This window comes from Pleurodeles waltl, chromosome 9 (genome assembly GCF_031143425.1).
Source record: "Pleurodeles waltl isolate 20211129_DDA chromosome 9, aPleWal1.hap1.20221129, whole genome shotgun sequence".
NCBI lineage: Eukaryota > Metazoa > Chordata > Amphibia > Caudata > Salamandridae > Pleurodeles > Pleurodeles waltl.
This window is the reverse complement of record NC_090448.1, coordinates 141,728,780-141,752,791: the sequence shown is the minus strand read 5'-3', so window position 1 is coordinate 141,752,791 and position 24,012 is coordinate 141,728,780. Positions and strand designations below refer to the sequence as shown.

The following is a 24,012-nucleotide window of genomic DNA, read 5'->3' as shown; positions in this document are numbered from 1 at the left end:
GTCCTCCCGGGTTTCTGGAGACAGAGCTGCATGACGAGCAGACTTTGGTGCAGATTTCAACAAGAGATGCACATGTCTGGCAGGGTTGGTACCAGGCCAGCTGCTTCTTTTCTCCTGTTCTGCTTTCATGGCTCTTCAGGGTTCTTGGTCAATCAATCAATCAGGTGGTATTTGTGTAGTGCGGCTTGTCACCGGTGTGGGTATCCAGGCACTTGCTGCAGGCGTTGATTCGAAAAGCCATGTTTTCAGTCCTTTTCTGAAGTGGGTCAGTGAGGGGTCTGTGAGGAGGTGAAGGGGGAGGGTGTTCCAGAGTTTGGCAGTGAGATGGGAGAAGGATCGTCCTTCGTCGCAGCTTATGCGTTGTAGCTTTGCAAGGGCAATGTGGGCTGACTGGGGGTTCCTGGTCGGTTAGTGGAGCTGAAGGAGGTGACTCAGGTCGGTGGGTCCTTGGTTATGGAGGGCTTTGTAGGCATGGGTCAGGAGCTTAAAGTGACATCTCTTCTGGATCGGGAGCCAATGGAGACCCTTCTGGTGCTGGGTTATGTGGGTTTTCTTGGGCAGGTTGAGGATTAGTCTAGCAGCTTCTTTCTAGATCATATGAACTCTATACCTTGCTTGGGTTGTGGTGCCTGCATAGAGTGTGCTGACGTAGTCCATCGGGCTGGTGATGAGGGCCTGCATCACTATGTTCCTTATGCCAATGAAGAGCCACTTAAGGTTTTTGCAGAGCATGCAGAAGCAGGCTGAGGAAATGTCGCTGACCTGGTGTTTCATGGAGAGTTTGCTGTTGAGAATGATGCAGAGGTTTGCTGTGCATTATCTTTCTGTGTTGGGGTGGGTCTGAGCTCTGCTGGCCACCAGGAGTCGTTCCAGACCGTTGAGTGTCTGCCAATGATCAGAACCTCCTTTTTGTCTGTGTTGAGCTTCAGACAGTTGTCCTTCATCCAGGCGGATATGTTCTTCATAAAGTTGTGGAAGTTAGTCTTGTCTTGGTGGGGCCTGTTGAGAGCAAGAGGACAAGCTGTGTGCCATCAGAGTAGGTTGATGTGCGAACTCACAGTGCCTGTGAGTGGTGTCATGTTTTGTTGAAGAGTCCGGGCTTAGGAAGGAGCTTTGGGGATGCAGCAGATGGTGTGCTTGACCTGTGAGGTGAAGGGGGGAACTTCTTAAGTCGTCAGGATCTGCTTCTCTGGTGCCAGGGGCTCCCCTAAATACTACATTCAGGGGTGTTTCAGGGAGTGCAGGGTAGTAGCCAATGGGCTATTTACCCTTGGGGTCACTACACCCCCTTTATGACCACTTCCTGTGAGAAATGGGCATAGCCCTGTCCCAGAGTTCCTAGATCTGCCAACACCAAGATGGCAGATTCTGAAATGTAGTGTCCACATCAGACAGCTCACCTTAGGGTTGAGACTGACCTGAGGGGTGGACACACCTCTCTGAATATGAAATTTCCCACCTGTCCAGGTGCCAAATGGGCCCTGGGACATGGTGGGTCGGGATACCCTTTGTGACGGAAGCCAGATCTGCATTCCAAGAGCAGTCGGCTTCTTTGAAGCTCCACACCTTGGAATGTAGATTTGCAGGTCATCCTGTTGGGTGAGGGGTGTAACAACCCTCCCAGTGCAGGCTTTGTGTTTGACCACCCGAGAGCAAAGGCTCTCACCTTAGGTGGTCAAACTTGTGTCTGGTGGTGGCAGGCTGACTCAAACTAGTCAGTGAACACACCAGAGGCTGGTAGGTTTTCAGGGGGCATCTCTAAGGTGCATGTATTGATAAATCCATTACTGGACCCAGTGTGGGCTTACCAATACGAGATGTTTGATACCGAACATCCGTATCTTCATTAAAAACCATCATGTAGCTGGGGAACCCGTATTGACCAGTGTACAGCACATGCATTTAAAATGGCTTCCCTGTCCCCTTACTATGTTTAAGAATCGACAAAGGCATAGCACGGGTATATCTGCTCTTGCAAATATGTCCTCACATGTAATATAATGCACCCTGCCTTAGGGCTGTCAGGCCTGGTGTAGGGGTGACTTACATGTATTGCATGCAGTGTTAGGGGAAATGGCAAACAGGCTGTGTCCCATGTTGTGTTTTTACCTTTGTCTGCACTAAGACATGCTTCCTGCAATGGAAGCCTGTCATGTGCTTGGTGAGTGGTCTTCTAGGGTGGAACAATTGATGATCCATCACTTAGGGGCCCTCTTAAGTACTTCGGGCCCTATTACTAGGGACTTACAGATGATTCTATAGATGGTGCCAATTGATAGAAACAACTGTACAATTTAGGATAAGGGATCTGGCACTGGGACCTGGTTAGCAGGAACCCAATGCACTTTCAGTCAAAATCACATCAGATACCAGACAAAAAGCGGGGGGTTAACCATGTCAAAAACAGGCACATTCCTACAACCAGCAAAATAGAAATATATATGTGGAATGAAAGGTGATGGGAGTGCCCGTCAGTGAGGAATAATGGAGAGGTACACAGCACAGACTGCCATACAGACCTAGAAGCACACCATATGGCATCTACCAATAACACGCCCCCCTATGAATTGCTACTTACAGAGCATCCCTACCTAGATGTAACAATAAGTGGTTAGCATATTAGAACCAGCAATATGACCATATTAATACTACACTAAACATTCAGGCCCATATTTATTGAGGTTTAGTGTCACTCTTGCGCCATGCAAGGACGATGCAAAACATATGTGAAATGTATCATGCCATGCAAGGCCACCTTCCATGGCCCTGCATAGTTTGATAAATCTAGAATAATGCAAGGCACCACAAATCGCTGCAGTATGTTACTCTGCACAAGGGAGATGTTCCGTGGGTGGAGCGTTGGTGTTGTTCATGCACCCACCCATGGATTTTAGTGCATTCCCAGATTTACCATTAGTTTTAGACCTGGAAATGCATCAAAATGCTACACCTCCCTAAGTGAGATGTACGAGGAGAATTATCTTTATTCCTCCTCGTTTTTTGACTTTCTACGTGTGCTGCAGAAAGCATACATGGAAAGAAGAAAATGCTTCAAAGGATTGTTTTCATGCAAAAAGGTGTTCTTTCATGCACAAAAACAATCCTTCCTACAACACAGGGACCCTTGGAACATGACACAAGGATGCCTGTGTTGGCGCTAGGCAGCCAAAAGTGTGCCAATGCTAGGAAAGGACAGGAATGCGCCTTTTAATGGTAAGTAGGGTGTGTTCCTGTCCTTTCCCTTTCTTGCAAAGCAGCAAAGTGGCTTGCTGCATAGCGCTGCACGGAAGAATGATAAATCTGCCCCCCAATCCACACCTTGCTAGTCGGAGAGTGCTCTGTGTCCTGTCTGCCCTTTTGGAAGTGCATACTTTTGTCACTAGACTGATGGTGCCCATGCAGCACTGTTGCACGTGGAGAATGTGGGTACATGAGCTCAGTGACAGTTTGTAATTGGACACCAATGAAAAATAATTCATTTTGCTAAATGACTCAGGCTTACTGAAAGAACTTTTTCGTTCCTGGTGAGGGAATTCTAGCCAGCAGTGGTTGGAGGGGGGACCGAAAAACCATTTGCGGAAACACAGACCAAATGATGATGGCTTGCCAAAGAAGATGGCGAGAAGACTCATCCTTACACAGCCATAGAGGATTTCTAGGTAGGAGTTGGTGTGATTCACTGGGAACCACTTCAAAGTTATAAAAAGTGTTATGGGACACACTGGCAGTCCTTTAGCTGATTAACCTGCGCTCCATTCCCTTATGGGAAGGGCCTCATGTGAACTCTCCCACAAAGCCTCCTGCCAATCAAACTCAGGCTAGCAGGCAACTTCCAGAGCTTCCCACTATATTACCAGTGAGCTCCCCCTTGTCAGAGCCGAGAATCAATCCATTCCAATGAAGATCCTACAACTTGTATTGCTTCTTCAGTACAGACCTGAAGCAGTGTATATCTGCCCTCAAGTGGGGTCACACATAAAGTAGGGGGGGGGGGTCATTAACATGGGATTTCCAAACGATTAGGAACATATAAAGATATATTTTACAAATTAAATGATATTCCTGCATGTATATCTCTAGACTGAGTATTGATTACGTATTACTTGCATCAATGTGCTTGTATCTGGTTCTTTACAAATTGTTTGCGCACAACGGGCCTCATTTACAAGGCCTGTGGTGCAGGGAGGCACAGCAAGTGCCTTCCTGCACCACCTGGAAAGGACAGAAATGCTTGGTATCTACAAGATACAGTGCCTTTCTGTCCTCTCCCCCTGTTCTGGCGTACACATTGCCTCCATGCACCAATGAGGGCACCTTTGTACCATGGTGCAAGGTTGCCTGCATTGTGGGGATAATTGTTTTTGTGCAGGAGTGAACATCTTCCTGCACAAAAAATAACCACTAGAGGTGTTTTGCTCTTTCTGTTTGTGCTGCAGAATGCAGCACACATAGAAAGAGGGAAAATGGGTAGAAATAAAAATATTTCTCTTCTTGGCATCACTCTTACCTCTATGCCTGTGGTGGCATAGGAATCTGACGCATTACCAGACTTGTAAATCTGTGAATGCATCAGATTCCAATGAACTCCAAGGGTGCTGCATGAGAACACCCACAGTAACACCCATGGAGTGTCCCTTTCACGTTTTATGCGTGAAAGGGGTCCATATTTACAAAGTCAAGAAAAGCCATACAAGGTGGCTTTTCATGGCCTCGTAAACATGGGCCGGCACAATGCGCCACTGGAGCGTAAAAAAATGAAGGACTGGTGGCACAGTGTGCCACTAGGGCCTCATAAATGAGGCCCAAAGCTTTTTCAAATGGAGACACACAGAGACATGCACCCAAGCGTTGACTTGCTAATCTTAGGTTATTTTAAAAGAGGTACATATATATGTAAACTTACCACGACAACAGCATATGCAAGTTCAGTAGTGCCGTTTATCAATAGGGATATTCTTGATTTGCTATTCTGAAGTACAATACAAATTATAAAGTATATTAAAATCAATTAGATAAACTCGGTCAAACCATAAAACACACATAAACAGACACATACATTTATTAAAGTCGCCAAAGCGATACTGTAGTTGTAAACTGATCAGTTAATAGCAAAGGTATTTTCTTGATTACTAATAACTCTACAAACGTGCACCAAGCCTTCCAAAAATATCTCTAGCAATTAATCCTTCACAATTTAGGTTTACAATTACTAAGGATTGCATAGGAGCTCGCCCCGCACTGCATGAGCCTTTGTAATGGTAAATAATACAATGCAATCCAACTGCATTGCTTCCCCCAAAGCAGGCGCTCGCATAAAATGCTATAAAACAACCCCTCATTGCTGATTTAACAAGAGGATGAGAAGTTGTAATGTGTATTTTGAAAGTGAAACAGCAGAACAGTTCCATACCTGCTAAGGTCGTGCACGTTTTTCCTCACTCCCGGTACTGATGTACATCTGGGGGCTCTGCACCAATACACACGCACCTTTGCATGCGCTCTGTTAGTAGTTTTTGTATTGGAAGGATAGTACGAAAACTATCCTTGACACGTTTCCCAATTTGTATGTGTGCTTTATGAAAACATTTCTCCGTGTTGCACCTTCCCGGGGGAAAGGTAGAATTTTTGCACAAATCCCTGTCTATGAATATTTGTAAATAGGGCTTTGCATCGAAACCTATAGATGGTTGCATATGAATGTCCATGCACCACGCATGTTTTGCAACTGTAATCAATTTGTAACATTTTTACAAATTTACCAGTAACAGAGTTGAGCTGTTAATCCATTTACAAAAGGGAATGGGTTCCAATGGAACCCCTTTCCTTTTGTGAATTAAACAAAAATGATGTTGGGGAAAGGCAGTGGTTCAGGGTACCACTGCCAACTTTCACACATTGTTTTAAGTCTTTTTTTTTATTTTAAATACAGCTATGTTCCATTAAGGGAAACTGGGTGCATTTAAAAAAAAAACATTTTTTATTTAAATGCGACCATGGATATGGTAGTCTACTAATCCTGAAGGCAACCATCCCTTGCATGGCTTCCTATTACAGTAAGTTACAAGTTGTGACTTACATCATTAATCTTCATGAGGTAGTTCAGAATACCATTTACTTCACATTTTGTGGATCAATCTATAAGTACATATTTTGCAAACTGGCTCTGCTGGTTCAAAACATGAGGGGCTGACAAGTTGTTCCATTTGTTAGCCAGCAGCTGTTAAAAGGTTCACCAATCAACTTATCCAGTTCATGAACTTCGTTCATAAAAATATTTATGGGGACATAGGTGGGCAAGGTGCACCCATTAGATCTCTACGTGAATTGATGATACACCCTGGGGGTGGATTCATCTTTCCGCACATTACTCAGCTTTGATTTTTCCCTAGGCAACAGACTCGATCCAGATTATTTTACACTAATAGCACTAATGGTAGGTGATGCTATTGAGCACCATCTGAGAACGCTCATAAGTCAACCCACAGAGATCAGTAGATTGCTTGTTTTCAGACGTAATGACTTTAGCATTGCAGGTACTGCACTGTCTTGGTTTAACGCCTTTCTGCAGAATCAGTTTCCAAATATAGAAAAACTTCTGTCTTATCTGCTACACTCAGCTAACCTATTAAGACTGATCATCTTTGTGTCTCCTACTTCTTCAAAATCTTGGTTGGTCCCCCAGGATGAACTCTTCCAATCTCGTGGGTTTGGTTTCTATATGACACCTTACTGCTCCTGCGAATAAGGATCTGTAGTTCATTGGCACAAATGTTCCAACTTGAAATCATCTGAATGAATTAAGGGCGAGTGGCTCAAGCTAAAAACGGATCAAAATGAAGGTTTTGGTGATGGGTGGTGCAGGCGATCTCGGGTGTGATTCCTACTCGATCCTTATCATTTATGTATATGAAATAATGGAAAAACAAAAACTGAGAAACAACATTGGAGGAAACCAAATCATGGAAAAACTATTTTAAGGAAAGACAATTTTAAGGAAATGCAAATAAATAAAAAATTAATGGAAATATTTGTTATGAAAGATAATTTAAAGGAAAAATCAAAAATTAAATTAAACATGAGTACAGTTTAGGGGCAGTGGGGAGTTTTTGGGTTCAGAGACAGGTAATGTTCAGGAATGAGGATTTTTATTTTTAGAGGTAAAGGATGGGTGGAGTTTAGGGATAAAAAGATGTTCCTTGGGTTCACGCATGGATGGATTTTAGGGCTGTGGTGGTTTTTAAGGTTCACTGATTCGTAGAGTTTAATGGTAGGAAAGGCTTTTTAGGGCTGATGAATTAGTGGAGTTTAGGGGTGGTTAGGTGTGGTCAGGTGTTTTAGGGGCCAGAAATGGGTGGAATTTATGGGCAGGGTGAAGGGTTTTTAGGGTTTGGGGAAGGGTGGAGTTTAGATTTAGAAAGGGGTTTTTGATGGTTCATGTATGAGTAGAGTTTAGGGTTATTGAGTGCTTTTAGGGGTCAGGGATGAGTCGGGTTCTGAGGGCGCTTTTGGCGTTCAGGGAAGGGTGAAGTTAGGGGTCAGGCATAGGTGTGATTTAGGAGTGGGGAGTTATTAGGGATCAGGGATGGCTGGAAATTGTGGATATTAGGGGTAGTGAGCAGTTTTAAGGTTCAGGGATGGGTGGAGTTAAGGGTAAAAAGGGCTTTTAGGGTTCAGGGATAGGTGGAATGTTAGACCTGGCATCCTTGGCGTGGTCTCCCGTCTTTTTTTCATCTGCTTCCCATGTTTTGACTCTGTGCTGGACTATGCTTTTGCTGTTTTTGGCACTCTGGGCACTTTACCACTGCTGACCAGTGCTAAAGTGCAAGTGCTCCCTGTGTAAAATGTATGTGTAATTGGCTTATCCCTGATTGGCATATTTGATTTACTAGTAAGTCTCTAGTAACGTGCACTAGAGGTGCCCAGGGCCTGTAAATCAAATGCTACTAGTGGGCCTGCAGCACTGATTGTGCCACCCACATAAGTAGCCCTGTAAACATGGTTCAGACCTGCCACTGTGGTGTCTATGTGTGCAGTTTTAAACTGGCAATTCGACCTAGCAAGTGTACCTACTTGCCAGGCCTAAACCGTCCCTTTTTATACATATAAGACACCCCTAAGGTAGGCCCTAGATAGCTCAAGGACAGGCTGCAGTGTATGTTAAAGGTGGGACATGTACTAATGTGTTTCACATGTCCTTACAGTAAAATACTGCCAAATTCGTTATTCAATGTTGCAAGGCCTTTCTCTCTCATATGTTAACATGTGGGCTGCCTTCAATATTTTTAAAGTGCAAATTCCCTTTGAGAGCAGATAGAAATCAATCAATCAATCAATCATTGCATTTGTAGAGCACGCTACTCACCCGTGAGGGTCTCTATGCACTTGAGGGGGGACGAGCTGATATTGCTCGAACAGCTAGGTCTTGAGGAGTCACCTGAAGGTCAGTAGGTCCTTTGTCTGACATAGGTGGATGGGGAGGGTGTTCCAGGTCTTGGCAGCGAGGTAGGAGAAAGATCTGCCACCAGTTGTTGTCATGTGATGTGTGGGACGGTGGCGATGGCGAGGTCAGCGAAGAGGAGCTGACGGTTCGGGGTGTAGAAGGTGAGACGATCATTGAGGTATGCTGGTCCAGCATTGTGGAGTGCTTTGTGGGCGTGGGTTAGGAGTTTGAATGTGACCCTTTTGTTGATGGGGAGCCAGTGTAGGTCTCTCAGGTGGGCTGTGATGTGGCTGGGGATGTTGAGGATGAGGCGTGCAGAGGCCTTCTGTATCCGTTGCAGTCTTTTCTGGAGAGCTGCTGAGGTTCCCGCGTAGAGATCATTGCCGTAGTCCAGTCTGCTGCAGATGAGGGCCTGGGTAACCATCCTTCTGGTTTCGGTAGGGATCCACCTGTAGGTTTTGCAGAGCATGCGGAGGGTGTTGAAGCAGGAGGATGAGGCGGCGTTGACTTGTTGGGTCATGGAGAGCGATGAGTCAAGGATGAAACCCAGGTTTCGGGCGTGGTTGGTGGGCGCTGGTGCGGCTCCCAGCGTGGGCTGTTACCAGGAGGCGTCCCAAGCGGAGGGGGTGGGGCTGAGGATGAGGACCTCTGTCTTATCTGAGTTTAGTTTTAGTCGACTGTTCTTCATCCAATTGGTGACGGCCTTCATACCTTCGTGGAGGTTGGTTTTGGCGGTGGCGGGGTCCTTGGTGAGGGAGAGGATCAGCTGGGTGTCGTCGGCGTAAGAGACGATGTTGAGGTTGTGAAATTGGACTATTTTCGCGAGCGGTGCCATGTAGATGTTGAAGAGTGTCGGGCAGAGGAGCCCAGTGGTACGCTGCAGTTGGTCTTGATGGCTTCAGATAGGAAAGGAGGGAGGTGGACTCTCTGTGTTCTGTCGGAGAGGAAGGAGGTGATCCAGTCCAGGGCCTTGTCTTGGATCCCTGCGTCGTGGAGGCATTTGCGCAGAGTGTGGTGGCAGACGGTGTCAAAGGCAGTCGAGACGTCAAGGAGGATGAGGGCTGCAGTTTCGCCTTTGTCCAGGAGGGACCGGATGTCGTCGGTGGCAGCGATGAGGGCGGTCTCGGTGCTGTGATTGCTGCGATAGCTGGATTTGGATGGGTCCAGAGTGTTGTTTTCCTCCAGGTGGTGGGTGGAAAATATGGAGTTTGGTGACTCTGAACTAACAATTTAAAAATACATATTTTAGTAAAGTTGGTTTTTAGATTGTTAGTTTGAAAATGACACTTTTAGAAAGTAGGCATTTTCTTGCTTTAACCATTCTGTGACTCTGCCTGTTTGTGAATTCCCTGTCTGGATCAGACTGACAGTTGGGCTGTTTGTGAATCTCCTCTAGAAAGTTATACAAAGGGAGCTGGGGTGTAGGCTGCATATCCTGATGAGCCACCTAAGCTAGAGTGGAGGGAGGAGTGGTCACTTACATCTGAATGGGATGTGCCTACCCTCACACAATGCAGCATCCAACCCCCTGGTGTGTGTCTGGGGCCTGGCCAGGGCAAGACAGGATCTTGTGAGCAACAGAGACTTTCCTTTGAAGTTTGCCTACTTCAAAGGCAGAAAGGGGCATAAGTAGTGGACTTTTGGATTCAAGAGGAACCTCTGCCCAGAAGAAGAGCTGGAGGAGGAGTGTTGCCCCTTTGCCTCTGATTGTGCTTTGCTGGGTTGGCCTGCAGTTGCTGCTTCTGCCTGAAAGAAGACAAAGACTGGACTTTGTGGTATATTTTTGCTTGTGAAGAATCTCCAAGGGCTTGGGTTGATCTTGCCTCCTGTTTTTGAAGTGTCAGGGCCATCAAAGACTTCCTCTGCCAGCACCTGGACTCTCTGCTGAGACCCCTTCCTGACAAATGGTGCCCTATCCAGTCCCTGGGCCCTTGAAAGGTGAAGTTGGCAGAACAAGAGCTGAAATCCACGCACAGAACGGCGTGCTGGCAAATTTTCAACACACCATCTGCAATGCTACTCATAAACAATGCACCACCCGGTTTGCAGCTGAAATCGACACTCCACCTGCATCACGGCTGGAAGGTGGATGCATTGCGGTTGGAGAAATTATGCAATACCCGCTTGCGGCTGCTGATAACAACGCAAACCCCATGCAGTTTTCTAACACAGTTTGACTGGATTTCTCACATATTGTCCTTGGGCGTCAAAGTCATCGTGAACCTGTGTGGATCCGAAGTGCCCTGTCTGGAAATCGACGCAGTGCTCTCTTGAGAGGGAGGAAAATGACGCACTACCCGACCAGAAAAGAAACGATGCATGGCCTCACTTGCGAGTCAGGAATCAACGCATCGCTAACTTTTCCAAAGCACACTCGCCCGTGCAGCTTTATTTTTGACACACACCAGGTACTTTGTGGAAAATCAACGTTTCCATTGTTTTCTATGGAGTAAGACTCTTATTCTTTTGAAAATTCATATCTTGACTTGTGTATGTTGGATTTTTGTCGTTTTGGTCTTGTTTGATTTAGATAAATATTGCCTATTCTTCTAAACTGGTGTGGTGTCAATTTTGCAGTGTTTTCACTGTATTACTGTGTGTGTTGGTACAAAGACTTTACACACTGCATCTGAGATAAGCCTGACTGCTTGTTCCAAGCTACCAAGTGGGTAAGCAAGGCGTATCTAAGTGTGTTTCTCCATTGCCCTGACTAGAGTGAGGGTCCCTGCTTGGGCAGAGTGCAAACTGACAGCTAACCAGAGACCCCATTTCTAACATGGAGTTTGAAGGTCAAAGCTGGGTGTAATTTAGGTATGGTGAGTTGACTTTAGGGATTAGTTATGGATAATGTTTATTGGTTGTGAGGAGGTCAGGGATGGAATGGTGAGAACATCAGGGATGGAATGGTGTCTAGGGATGGAGCGGGGTCAGCAAATCAAAAGCATCCAAAGTAAGGGGCAGATTTGTGAAAAGTGGCCCTGCACCTAGAGCAGGACCACTTTTCTTGTGCCCCTTAGCGCCCCCTTAAAGCTACCATGTGTGTGCCGTATTTAAAATACTGTGCACCAACGCAGAAGTCAGGGGTAGTAGTGTCATCATTTTTTATGCTAGTCCGGTGCTTTGCAGGATTAATGTAAAAAAAAATTACGCTAATCCTGCAAAGCACCCAGAGGCCCACTGAAACCAATGGAAGCCTCCGTTTGATGCCTGCTCTGAGCAGGCATTAAAAGTGTCAAAACATGGCGCAAGGAAATCCTTAGATTTCCTTGCGCCATTTTCTTTGGCCATCCCTAATGGGGGGATGCCCCCTTTGCCTACATTATGGCTGGTGCAGTTCTAACGTGGCGCAGGGTTACAAAGTGGCACAATGCATGCGCCACTTTGTACATATGGCGCAGCGTTTCTGGCCTTCTAACACCACATTAGCATAAAAATAATTACGCTAATGTGATGTTAGCATGGTGCAATGCTCTCTTAAATCTGGGCCTAATTGTTTGAAAATGAAAAATATATAATTCCAAAATAATGTCCTAAAAAATGTTTCTAAAATTAAGAGCTACTACCATTGCATTTACACCTTAAATAATAAGCATGCTAAAACCAATTTTGAAAAAATATATATATATTGCTTTCTTTGAAATGGTAAATGCTATTAAACAAATTTTCTTTAAACAGGTTAGGTGAAATAATTTCTCAGTTACGGTATTCCTGTAAATTCTTTTCTAATAAATCACATACAATCCCCTACCATAGGAACCCCTCCTCTTCCACTGAAAACTGTTGAAAGTCTTGGGTTCAGGTTTACCGTAGAAGCTTTCTTGATTCTCTAAAACTCATTGGTCACCTCATCTTGCCACCTCAGTTTTACTAAAATGGCAGTATAGCCTTGATAAATCGGCTCTGGTTGATACAGGACAGGGTGGGGTATGAGCCTTTGTCATGTTGGACTTATCGACAACATCTGATATGCTATCTCACTCTATATTATTCTCATGATTATGCAAAATTGGAGTAAAAGATCTGGCCACCTCCCCTCTGAATGGACGCAGTAAGGTACCTCTGGGTTGGATTGGACCTTATGACCGCCACAGACAACACCCAAATAACAAATGTAAGAAGTGCCACGCCACCAGGAAAAAAACATTTCTATAACTGTATGGAAGAAATAGCTTCTTCATTGAGAAATAACTGTCCTAAATTGAATACAGACACGAAAGAGTTATTTTTCATGTGCGATTCTTCTAGATGGTCTCAGTGTTGATGGCCTATATCAATAGTAGAATGTTCAGTCCCTGTAAATTCACTAAGAAATCTTGGTTTTATGTTAGTAAATTGGACTGCATGGGGGAGATTGCAAAACTGTTTGCACCTGGCTTTTTTACCTCCATGAGGTTTGAGAAAAATTCTGCCTACATTACATGAAGAGCAGAAATTTGCAAAGGCCTGTGCAATGGTGCATTCCTGCCTTGACTACTATAATGCTCTTCGGGGCATATTTATTAGGCCCTTGCATCATCATTTAGTCACTTTTTGTAACGCAATGGCTGCACAAACCTCCAAATTTTATCTATAAGGCCACGCAAAGCCATTTTTGTCGCTTTGACTGTCCTCATCTATATAGAGTAAGCAATGCAGTGCAAATCGCTGAGTTGCTTTACTCTGCGTTAGGGATGCATTCTGTGGGTGTTTCTGTGGGTGTTCCCACGCAGCACCCATGGATTTTGACACATCCCCTGATTTACAAGAATTTGTAAGGCTGGGGAAGCGTTAAAACCTTACACCTCCCCAGGAGAGGCACAATGAGTTGAAATATCTTCTTAATTTCACCTATCTTTTTAATCTTTCCATGTGTGCTGCATTGGCTACTGCTTCAATAAGAATCTACTGTAATGCCCTTTGTACTACACATATTTCATCTCTTTTTTACACCATTGTCTTTAGATGTAAAAACCTCTTAAGATTGTACAATTCTTTAATTCTTTAACTACCTTGGTAACATTTGGGGGACAGAGTTTATTTGTGTTGTCCTCTCTCTGTAGAACTTACTTCCTTGTTCCACACAGAATATTTTTTATTTCTACAGGTTTCTGAAAACTTGACAATTTGCTGCTTATTTTTAATCTGTCCATGCTGGTTCCCAAGTCAAGCACAAAATGATATTAACATATGTTTCTTTATTATGTGTGCCTCAGACATGAGCATTCTGTTTGCCCTCCTTACATTAAGGTTTTTTTCATTGGATCATTTGGGGGCTCCTTAACCTGTTGATCTATCTTCTCAATTTCAGAACATGCCTCTGCCTTAATATTTGGGGTGCACATCGACATGTGGGATGCAGATGTCACTGTTGAACACAACTTCACTTTTGGGGATAAATCTGGTCTAATGCATGCAAAAAACTAATTATCAAAGGATCCACATTCTTTTGGCCCAGCACTTTAGATATTAGGAGTCAAAATCCAGACCACCCACCCCTCAAAAAAGGAAACTGGTCTCTCCTCAGATATGAGAGACATGCAGAGAAAGATCCTGTTCTTAACCCAAAGGAAAACACACAGAATACATAAGAAGGAAAGGTCTTTCTCTATATCACATAAAAGTATGTGTTCTGAAACAGATAATGTCTTGATTATGCCATTGTCATATCAGAACTTCTTTATTGAAAACAACTTGACAGTTCTTTCTTCTTTTGGGACTAGGCTACATGGTCTACATGAAGAAGGTGTTCATCATGCCATCCAAAGAGTTATCATTCCTGAGCTTTCTGCTCAAGATAGTCTCCTCGCAACTGGTGAAGATCAATAAGATACTGACCTCTGCACTCAAGGCCACAAATCTGTCCTACTTGGCTGAAAGATTGCCATTGTTCATTCCCAGTGGCTGCTAGCACCATGAGGACTAAGTGTAGGGTTTATCAAAAGGCTACATCATGTGTTAGAGCCATTTGATAACTGAAAACAGGATTGCATCTTTACAACTTCATGACACTGATGATGTCATTGGTGATGAGATATGTTATTACCAGCGTTGTCGCTGATCATGTCATTTGAAATGTCATCTATGGCATTATTTGTGAGTTCATGAACAGTACATGGAAGAGGAGGTATATATATATGCATTTTCATTACCTCAGTAACTTTATAGAGATCAATCAATGTACAGCTGGGGCTTGGCAACTCTGACGGTGATAAGCAATTGTGCAGCTGGATAATATGTTCTGTTCCAGGACTGTGTGCTGTAAAATTCACTTCCACATTCTTCTCTAGGATACAGGCAGTAATATTTGGATTCCAAGGTATTCCTGTGCGAAATATTGGAAACAAACAAAACATGGGTTTACACATGCCCTCAGCTTAAAGTTAAATTCTTAATTTGCACACAAAAAAATGATCACAAAACCATGATATAGCACAACAGGTTGTGCACATCATTTATTATGCTTATCTGATTTTGATTACATAAAGATGTGTAAGAATTAAGAATTTATAGGCACCATAGATCATTGTGCAGTTACTGGCCTGGGACCTTTGAATGAGCCAATGAGATGGGTGGTGCAGTTCAGTTCCAGTATTCAAAATTGTCCAAATTAACACACCTGTAAATGGGCTCTTGTGAATGTGTGGTCTCCGAGAGCCCATGTACAGCAAATCTATCTTTGGCATAGTTTCCATTATTTTATAAACCTGAATAGCTGGCATTTCCAACCTCTGGGCAGCAAGGGATTATCAATCATTGCTCCCTGCATGTGCCTTTCCACCGTCATGGTTGCTGGCTATATAAATCAGCACATTTTACTTATTTGTTAGTTAGCCACACGTGCTCCCAAGCCAAGGCAGTGCAAAAGCCAAATGCCATTTTTGCACAGCAACAGCTTTTATCACTTGGGACTGAACCTGATGACGAGAGCTGGAAGACAGCTGTATGATACTCCTAATTAAGTGTGGAAGCATGAAAGCAAAAATGAAAGAGATTTTGAAACTAAAGTGCTTAGCTTGGCACTAAGGCCCATATTTATAGGAAAATGACAGAGCACGATGCTGTGCAAAAATTGGCAGCGCCGCGCTCTGTCATTTTCACAATGCAGAGATGCGCTGTATTTAATTGAATACGGGGCACCCCTGTGTTGTCCCCTGTGCTAGTGCTAAATTTAGCTGTCAGCCCCAACGCAGGCACCCTGGCACCATTGTGCAAGGATGTCTGCGTTGAGGGGTGTGATTGTTTATGTGCGGGAAGGTGCACCTTCCTGCACATAAACAATAATTTCTGGCTCTTTCTATTGCTGCTGCAGAATGCAGCACACATAGAAAAAGCTAAAATTGAGGAGGAATTAAAGTATTCTTCCTCGTTGCGCCTTGCTAACGCCACCCCTGGGGTTGCGTTACATTCTGGCGCTGCCTCAGGTTTATGAAATCTCGTAAATCTAGGCAGCTTCAAAATACATTAATCAGACCTACCATGGCATCAGCTCATCCAATAGAGGACGCTTGCATCCAGAACTACAACAAAGACTGATAACAAACAGCTTGCATTTTGCATATTTCATTTTTGAGCACTGTGCTGCTGGGTCTCAGTTTTACAAGGCAAACGACATCTGACTTAGGGGCAGATCTAAGAGCCCCTAGCGCCCCTGGAGAATCACTTTACGTGACGCTACAGTGACGCTAACCTCTGCTCCATATTTACAAGGAGGCATAAAGCTGCTTTTTGTGATGTTATGCCTCCTTGCAAATATGGGCTCCTATGACGCAATATTCTGCATCAGAGGGGCATGCAATGGGTGTTGCTTTGAGCCTGTATCTATATCTAATTATTCTTTGGAAAATTGCACTGAAAAAATACGTTATGAGTTCCTCCTTTTTCTCTGCCTCTGCTTGACGGATCACCCCAAAACTTTCCAGGAAGAAGCAATGATGTCACTTTTATTTCAAAATGTTTGTGAAGATTTGTCAAACAGTGGCAAAGTTATTAGCAAGCCAAAAATTAAATTTCCTATGGAAAATTTGTTCTACCTATAACTACCAACTGGCGACGGCTACTGGGTAATATGTATATATGTTTTTTACATCAACAATATATTTGACACAATATTTGTCTCCCAAAATATTTTTGATTTGATGTAATGGAGGACGACTGACAAGGTATCAAAGGATTCTGCTCTTACATGAACAAATTCAGAAGTCAGCTGTACCAAATTTCTGCAGCTTCACATACTGCTCCTCCCATGAGGACTTTTTGCTACCTCCAAATCAGATCAGATGTCTATGGTCTATTTTTAAAAGTACAGTTGGACAAGTTACTTACCTTCAGAAACACTTTCTGGTAAATACTCCTTCGAACTGCAAATTCCTCACCTTTGACTATTCCCCAGGCATCAGACTGGATCTGTAAACTTTTAAACCAGTACCTCTGCAAGCAGACAGGTGGCATTGTGCGATTTTGATGTTATAATGTAAACTGCTCTAAAGGCAATCACTCAAGGCAATATATAAAATAAATAGAATGAAACATTTCACTCCTAAAAAATGTAACAAAGAAACAATGAAGATCAAAAAACACAAACCACAAAGGAAATTCAAAAATTACTGATTGGATTAATCATATTGAAGACTCCTCATGTGCCAATTCCCACATATATGAAGGTGCTACAAGTGACGGCACAGTGCAAAAGTGATCAAGTGAGCTGGTATGATTGTATACAGTGCACAACACACAAAAAATAAAAGTATACGATGAAATCCGCCAACAGGATGTAAACTGTGTATTCGAGAATACGGAATCACGCAATTACACAACACTGAACGTCCTTTCAAGAACATGTGTTGATATAAAGACATGCCATCCATTTTGACCCTTTATATAGAGATTTAGAAAGAGTCTTCTTGAGTACCAATGTGCTACCTGAAAGAGAGAAGAAATGTCTGGAGGCTATAGATTACAAGTGAGTTTGATAGAAAACAAGCAAAGGCATTCCAAAAGCACACCTGGTCTAGCAAGAGGCAGTATCCCTCAGCAGAGCGGATATGAGCAGGAAAAAGGGCAGTTGGTATAAACAAGACAACAAGGAAAATTAAACTTAAACTGAGAAAAAAGGTGATACACAGGACCAGAGCAAAAGGCCTGTTGTCAAATTACAAAACATGCAAGTGGTAATCAACCGATGAGAAAGGGTCTGAACATGCCAGGAGCATGTGGCTAATGTTTCCAAATCTCAAATCCGTGGCAAACTAGCAATCCCCCATGCACACATCTACTTTAAAACGGAGAGCTGAAACCCCTATCTCAGAATTAAGGTGAATAGGTGAAATGTACGACTCCTGCCTTACAAAGATCCCCATACTCAGAGGTAACAGAAGCACAAGACGATTCATTTTATACAGGAATCAGACATGCCAATAAAACAACAACATGTAAAATAATATATCGTGATTGTGGTACAGATAATGACACCAAAGCTAACATGTCCATGCATGCCAGGATGTGAATGCCAAGCAAGTAGGACAATAACAAGCAATGTAGGGCTGGCAAAAATATCTAATGTGATCAGTGGTGAATCTGAATGAAGGAAAGCTGATCCTGAATGAAACAAGGAGCCGACCTGGGCAGGAAAAGCCACTAGTCTGTAAAAAAAAAAAAGCGGTGTTTATTAACATCAAGAGCTCAAGACTCCTTGTGGAAGTCCGATCCACTCAAGAAATGAAACATACCTCAGGTTTGCTGAAGCAGATACGCTAATTAAAATTATTAATGAGTATTATGCATTATTAAGCAATAAAGAGTAAAGCTGTGGTTATTAACATCAAGAGCTCAAGACTCCTCGTGGAAGTCCGATCCACTCAAGGAATGAAACATACCTCAGGTTTTGCTGAATCAGATACGCTATCTAAAATTATTGAGTATTATGCATTATTAAGAAATAAAGAGAAAAACTAAAATGTATAGTCTAGAGAAATTAATGTGCACGTTTGAAAATGTGACCACGACGAGTTCACGACTTGTACTAAAAATGATTAAAAAAATGAAAAATAATGAACATTTATAATAAAAAAAGTAGTAATGTGTCATAATGAGATGTATTGCATTATATGGTAGAGCTAACTTAGCCAAAGTTGTGGCCTAGTTTTGCCAGGCCTCAAGCCGAAGCAGAATAAAAGCACACTGTACTGAAGCTGAGATGTGAACTAACCTTGAACCACGGATATTAAAGTTTGCCTATCTAGAATTTTCTGCAACGTACCGACGGACAGGAGATGATGGAATCGAGTTGATACAATTATGTGTAGAGTAGACTGGATGTACTTTCTCAGGACTGGAACAATAGGGACACTGACTAGAGAAGAAGATGCAACATTTTCGATACCTGATGAGCCGGATGATGACATTGTACAGAGAACCAATCAACGAACTGTGAACTGTGAAATGTTGGAATTCATAGATATGCAAAGTTAATATTATTGGGTAGAGTCATAACTGGTGATCAATGAACCAATTAGGAATTTGGGGATGGACTGAAAAACTCTAATAAAAAGTCATGACGAAGGGGCTAAAACTTCAGATGTGAGGGAGAATTGCTGCAGGTGTTAGATGTCAGAAGATGCGATTCAACACATTGTCATTGGGCTCAAACTTCTGAGAGTCTGATGTGTTGCTGATCGATTGATGACCTGAAGCGAAGACTGACTTTGTTGCTGATCCATCCTGTGGATAGGTAGCTATGATAATGTGACTGATTAACTTTTGTGCCTTTTCTTCTAGGTACCAACTGTGCTGTTTTATAGTTTTTCTCTTAGCTAGATGTTTTTCCAAATTCATGTTCTAAATTATTTAGTGACAAATGAATTGACGAACTGATTGCGGAACTCTGATATTAATGTTGACATTCATCTTTGTTAGCTTATGTTGAAGCTCTAGAGCAAATGTTTTCTCAAGTTCTGTTCTGATTAGATTATGTTATTGGTGGTCACTAATGAACTAAGATTGAGCTGAATAAATAAAGTTTAAATGAACATTATGCCTTAGAATTGTAACCAATAGGGAAATAAAACTGTTAAAAACGTATATTGAGTTGTGGTCATTCATTGCATATCAATTTAACATTTGATAAATGTTTTGATTAGTGGTTATTGATTTGTATATTGATTATTGATTATACTGGTCACTGCATGGCTAGGATACTCCATGCGATACAAAAGGTTCATCAGCCTATACGCGTCCCCTTATAAGTTCACTTACTAAGGACCGGGGCGCTAACAGGTTCAACGTGCACCTCCAAAAAACTGTAACAGTTGTATGTGTTGCTTCACCAAAGGCAGTCCAGTGTGTGTATTTAATAGAAAAAAAGAAACAGAAAATGGACTAAAATGAAGCCTCTAATTGGAAAGCGGACACCATCTTATGCGGTGAGTCATGTCTACCGAGTACCCCGGCACATAGAAACAGAGGAAGGGAGGGCGAGGGACGAAAAAGAGAGGGAGTGAGACACTGAGAGCATGAAGCACGGGTGCCATATTGGACTGTGTTCATGAGAGACAGAAGAAATAGGCAGAGAGAGAATAAGGGCTGCTTAATAAAATATGCAAACCATGTCACTCAAGAAATAAATGCTGACAACAGATTGTTCAACAGTTAGGACAGTTATAAAATCACTATGCAATGAAATACACTGTTCCAAAAAGAAAAGAGAGACAGGGAAAACACTAGGGAGTCCTAATTATTAGGATCAAGAGTCCTCACACACCCTATTGGGTGTCATGCTTCATCATCGGACGTGCTCCTCGTCAGACCGGCGCTGCAATGTCTGACGGGCACCCCCGTAGGGGGATCTTTGCCGGAGATCTTTTCTCGATGGTGCCACAAACCCCAAGAGTGAGTAAGGAGAAAAAGAGGAGAGATAAACAGAAAAACTAAAATTGGCTCAAGACCCTAACTGAGTACTAAGTTTATTTGTCTATATTGGGTGATGGCCAAGATTAAAAATGTAACAGGAGAGTGAAATAGAGGTAATGCTCAACCACTCTATACCAACTTTTTAAGGAAGAGAGGAGGCCAGGAACTACCAGACCATCCTCAGAATGAGGTCGACATGTTTCACGTCTCTATGGTCCAAAAGGATCCTATGACGCTTCTTCAGGACCTAATGTACATTAAACTTCTCCTTCAATAATTTAAATTGACTCCTGCAATCTGAAACTGTCAGTAAAAATGTTACCAGTCACTTACATGAGTCCCATCTGACCCGAACTTGCTGTTCCTATTAGTCACCCCTCCCAAGTCAGGACCGGGCTTCATGGGATCACACAGGCCATTAGCCAGGCTTGCAAAAACTTTCTATAGTCCTGGTGGCGTGTAGGTAACCTACCCCTGGCCGCGCTCCCGAATGATCGTTGATAGTTATAAAATCAAACAGCCAACAATATTGGCTTTCCAAAAGAAAGGGGAAGCCCTTCCAAGAAATGCACCAACAGAAAATCAAGCATTTGGAGGAAAGGAACTACTGAAACAATGTTACTATGTGAAGAATAGTATTACTGAAATCACACAGTTGGAAAACAAACATAAAAGAATCAATGGAAAAATCAATGGTCATATAAAGTTCAGTGAAAACAGTTCAGAAAAAAACGGGACTACCAAGACTCGGAAATGTAAGGTAGTAAGTTGACACCATTCCTCAAAAGTGTTAACTCTTGATCAATAGACTTCAGTCTCTCAATCCATTTATGTTACTGAAGAAATAGTTTGGCCTGTTGGTTCCCTTCCCATGGGATGCGTATAAAGACCTGGATCACTTGCCACTTTATGTTGTTTAAGAGTGTCCACGTTCTTGGTAACGGTCCACCAGAGGAGCTCCTACCGTACTGCAGTGTATCTGACTGCGATGTTGAAGTATCCTTGTCTTGACCTTTTGGGAAGTTTATTCACTAAGTTGCATGGGCACCAAATAGCGTATATAAAGCCACTGATATTTCAGTTGGAAAAACAGTTTAAAGCAACACTCAAATCCTCATGTACAAAGTTTTTCAATTCAATATAGAAGCTGCAAGCCTAACACTGGCCACATATATGTCAGGTAAGGGGTGTAAGTCCCCACTGAGAATGTAAGTTGTGGGTTATGGGTTATGGGTTTAGAGGAAGGGAGGGCTGCTCTAACTAATTTATCACTGATGTTTGGACCTCACTTGCAAGAGCACTTAGGGGGTTCTGTGTTGTTCAATTTGTCTTTGACTAGATGCAAATGCTTGAGTATTATCTTCCCAATATCATTGCTGGCAGTATTGAATGTGCTGAAAAAAATCAGGCATTCTTGGCTTATGGATCTGGTTTTGGGAACTAGTAGAGCATCAGGTCTCTAGAAGGGTAACCTCTGTGTAGAAGGCTTGAAATAAAAAGAAAATGGATTCTTGGAAGAAGTCCTACTTGCTGGTCCAATGTCTACAAAGTCTTAAAAATTGCCCATTACGTGAATTATCCCTGAGGACTCTCAGGTGAGAGCAAGAATGCATCAGTAGTGTGTTTTTCTCTGTGGGTTCCCTGTACAGAGTGATATAGAGAGAGTTATCCTCAACCTGGATATTAAAGTCCAAAAAGCTGTACTGGAAATATCACTTTGCATGGTGAACTGAATGTCAAATGACTTAAGATTGAACCATGTCAAAAACTGGTTGAACGAAGTCTAATCACCTTCTCAGATCATAAATATGTTGTTAATATAGCAACGCCACATGAGTGTCCTTTGGATGGCGGGATTAGAATCATTATAGAAATATGTATGCTTGTAGTTGTCCATAAATAAATTTGTTAGATCAGGAGCGAATCCAGCCCCCATGATTACACCTTTTCTTTTAAAATAAAAACTCTTTAGGAATTGAAAAAGGTTATTGGATAGGGCGATCCTTCTGAGCTCAACTATGACATAGACGGGCACTGCATGTGGGTGTCCTCTGATATCAAGAATGTTAAATATAACCTGCAGTGCCTCCTGTTTTAAAGAGCCTGAATGAGTAAACATGAGTGAGTGTGTGTCACTGAATGGTAAGCCTTCAATCTGCTGTATGAGATGAATACTGTCTCATGTATATGAACGGGTCGGTGGAATAAACAGTTTCAAGAAGATGTATATTGATTGACATAGTGATCTCAAAAGTGAAATACATCAAAAGATGATCGGTCATCCTGGGGGATGGGTCAAACTTTGTGTATCTTAGGTAACATGTAGATTACCAGAGTCCTGGGATGTTCGGTATTAAGAAAGGCATGCTCTTTTTTGTTTAGGAGCACTTTTGAGCCAACATTGTTTTACTCCTAAAGTGAGGTGCAGAACCGCATTTAAGTGCCATTCACATGCACTGATTTCAGTTGCTTTCCAGGCTGTCCAAGACCCCAGACACAGAGGCCATTAGCATATTGGCTGATTTCTAGCCTTGGAATCTTTATAAATGGAGAAAAGAGTAAACTTCACAAAACAGGGAGAATGTGTGGGGTAGATGTGGAATCTGCGGTTAGATAGAGTATTTATCAGTAAAACCATTACCAAAGCTAAGTACCTTTTTTCTGATAGTTTTTTCTGCAGATTCCTCACCTTTTGAATAGGTAGCAAAGCAGTACCTCCTAGGAGGTGTATCTGTGAATTGGTTCAAACCAAGACATCCCGGAAGACCGAGTGGGTAAAATGCCCATCTTGATGGACATGGCTGTCTAAACAGTAACGGTATGTGGACAGATAGAGTGACGCTCATGTGGCAGCCTATTGAAAATCCAGGACAGGAAATCCTCATGTCTGCACAGTGGTAGGAGCCTTTAATCTAGTGGAATAAGCCTACAAACCATGCAGGGGATTCTTCTTGGCCAATGTGTTACAAATTTTAATGCAGAGCACAATCCACAAAGAGATGGAGATGGCTCTCTTCTACACTGCATTGCCCTTCTTCTCTTCAGCAAATTCCGCAAAAAACTGATTGTCCACTCAATGTTCTCTGAAACAATCAATATAAAAACTGAGAGCCCTTTGAGGATCCAGGGTTCTTGCAGAGTGAGGTGGAGCAAAGAACTTAGGTAGTCGTCACTTTTGGAAGAAAGGAAGCCCAGGTTCTCCTTACCAGCTTCTCTGGGAAGAAAGTAGTGTATTCAGGTTGGCAGAGAGTGCTTAAAGCTCACTCAACCACCACTCTGATGTTACGATGATGAGGAACACTGCCCTGAGGGTGAAAAACCATAGTGGACATCTGTGCAGCAGGTCAAAAGGAATACAGATCAGGAAGGTAAGGGCCATGTTAAGGTTTCACTGAGGCATGATAAAGGAGAGGAGTAAATCTTTCTTGGGCTAGGGACAATGCAAAAAGTAAAATTTCCAATACCTGGGCTTGAAGTGGGACAATCTGTTGAGTGCTGCACCAAACCACAACCATGTCCCACTGGAAGGCGTATACTGATTTTGTCTAGAGATGCCTGGCTCCAAGATAACATTTACAACCTAATGTGGGAGATCAAAGTCAGTCATCTCTGGCCACTCAGTCTCCAAGCATGGATGTGAAGATTCCACAGGCCCGGGTGCAGGACCCTGCCCTGCTGCTGGGATAGAA

At 42.9% G+C, this 24,012-nt stretch overlaps 1 protein-coding gene across 2 annotated transcripts in view; it reads right to left on the bottom strand.

Annotated features, from left to right (window-relative positions):
* Positions 1–24,012, bottom strand: part of IL17RB (interleukin 17 receptor B) — a 153,098-nt gene that overhangs the window by 34,976 nt on the left and 94,110 nt on the right. For both annotated transcript variants that reach the window (XM_069206441.1, XM_069206442.1), the window contains exons 7-8: positions 14,569–14,741; positions 4,904–4,969 (exon numbers count right to left, since the gene is read on the bottom strand). In XM_069206441.1, coding sequence (XP_069062542.1) covers positions 4,904–4,969; positions 14,569–14,741 — 239 coding nt within the window. The remainder of the gene's footprint in view (positions 1–4,903; positions 4,970–14,568; positions 14,742–24,012) is intronic.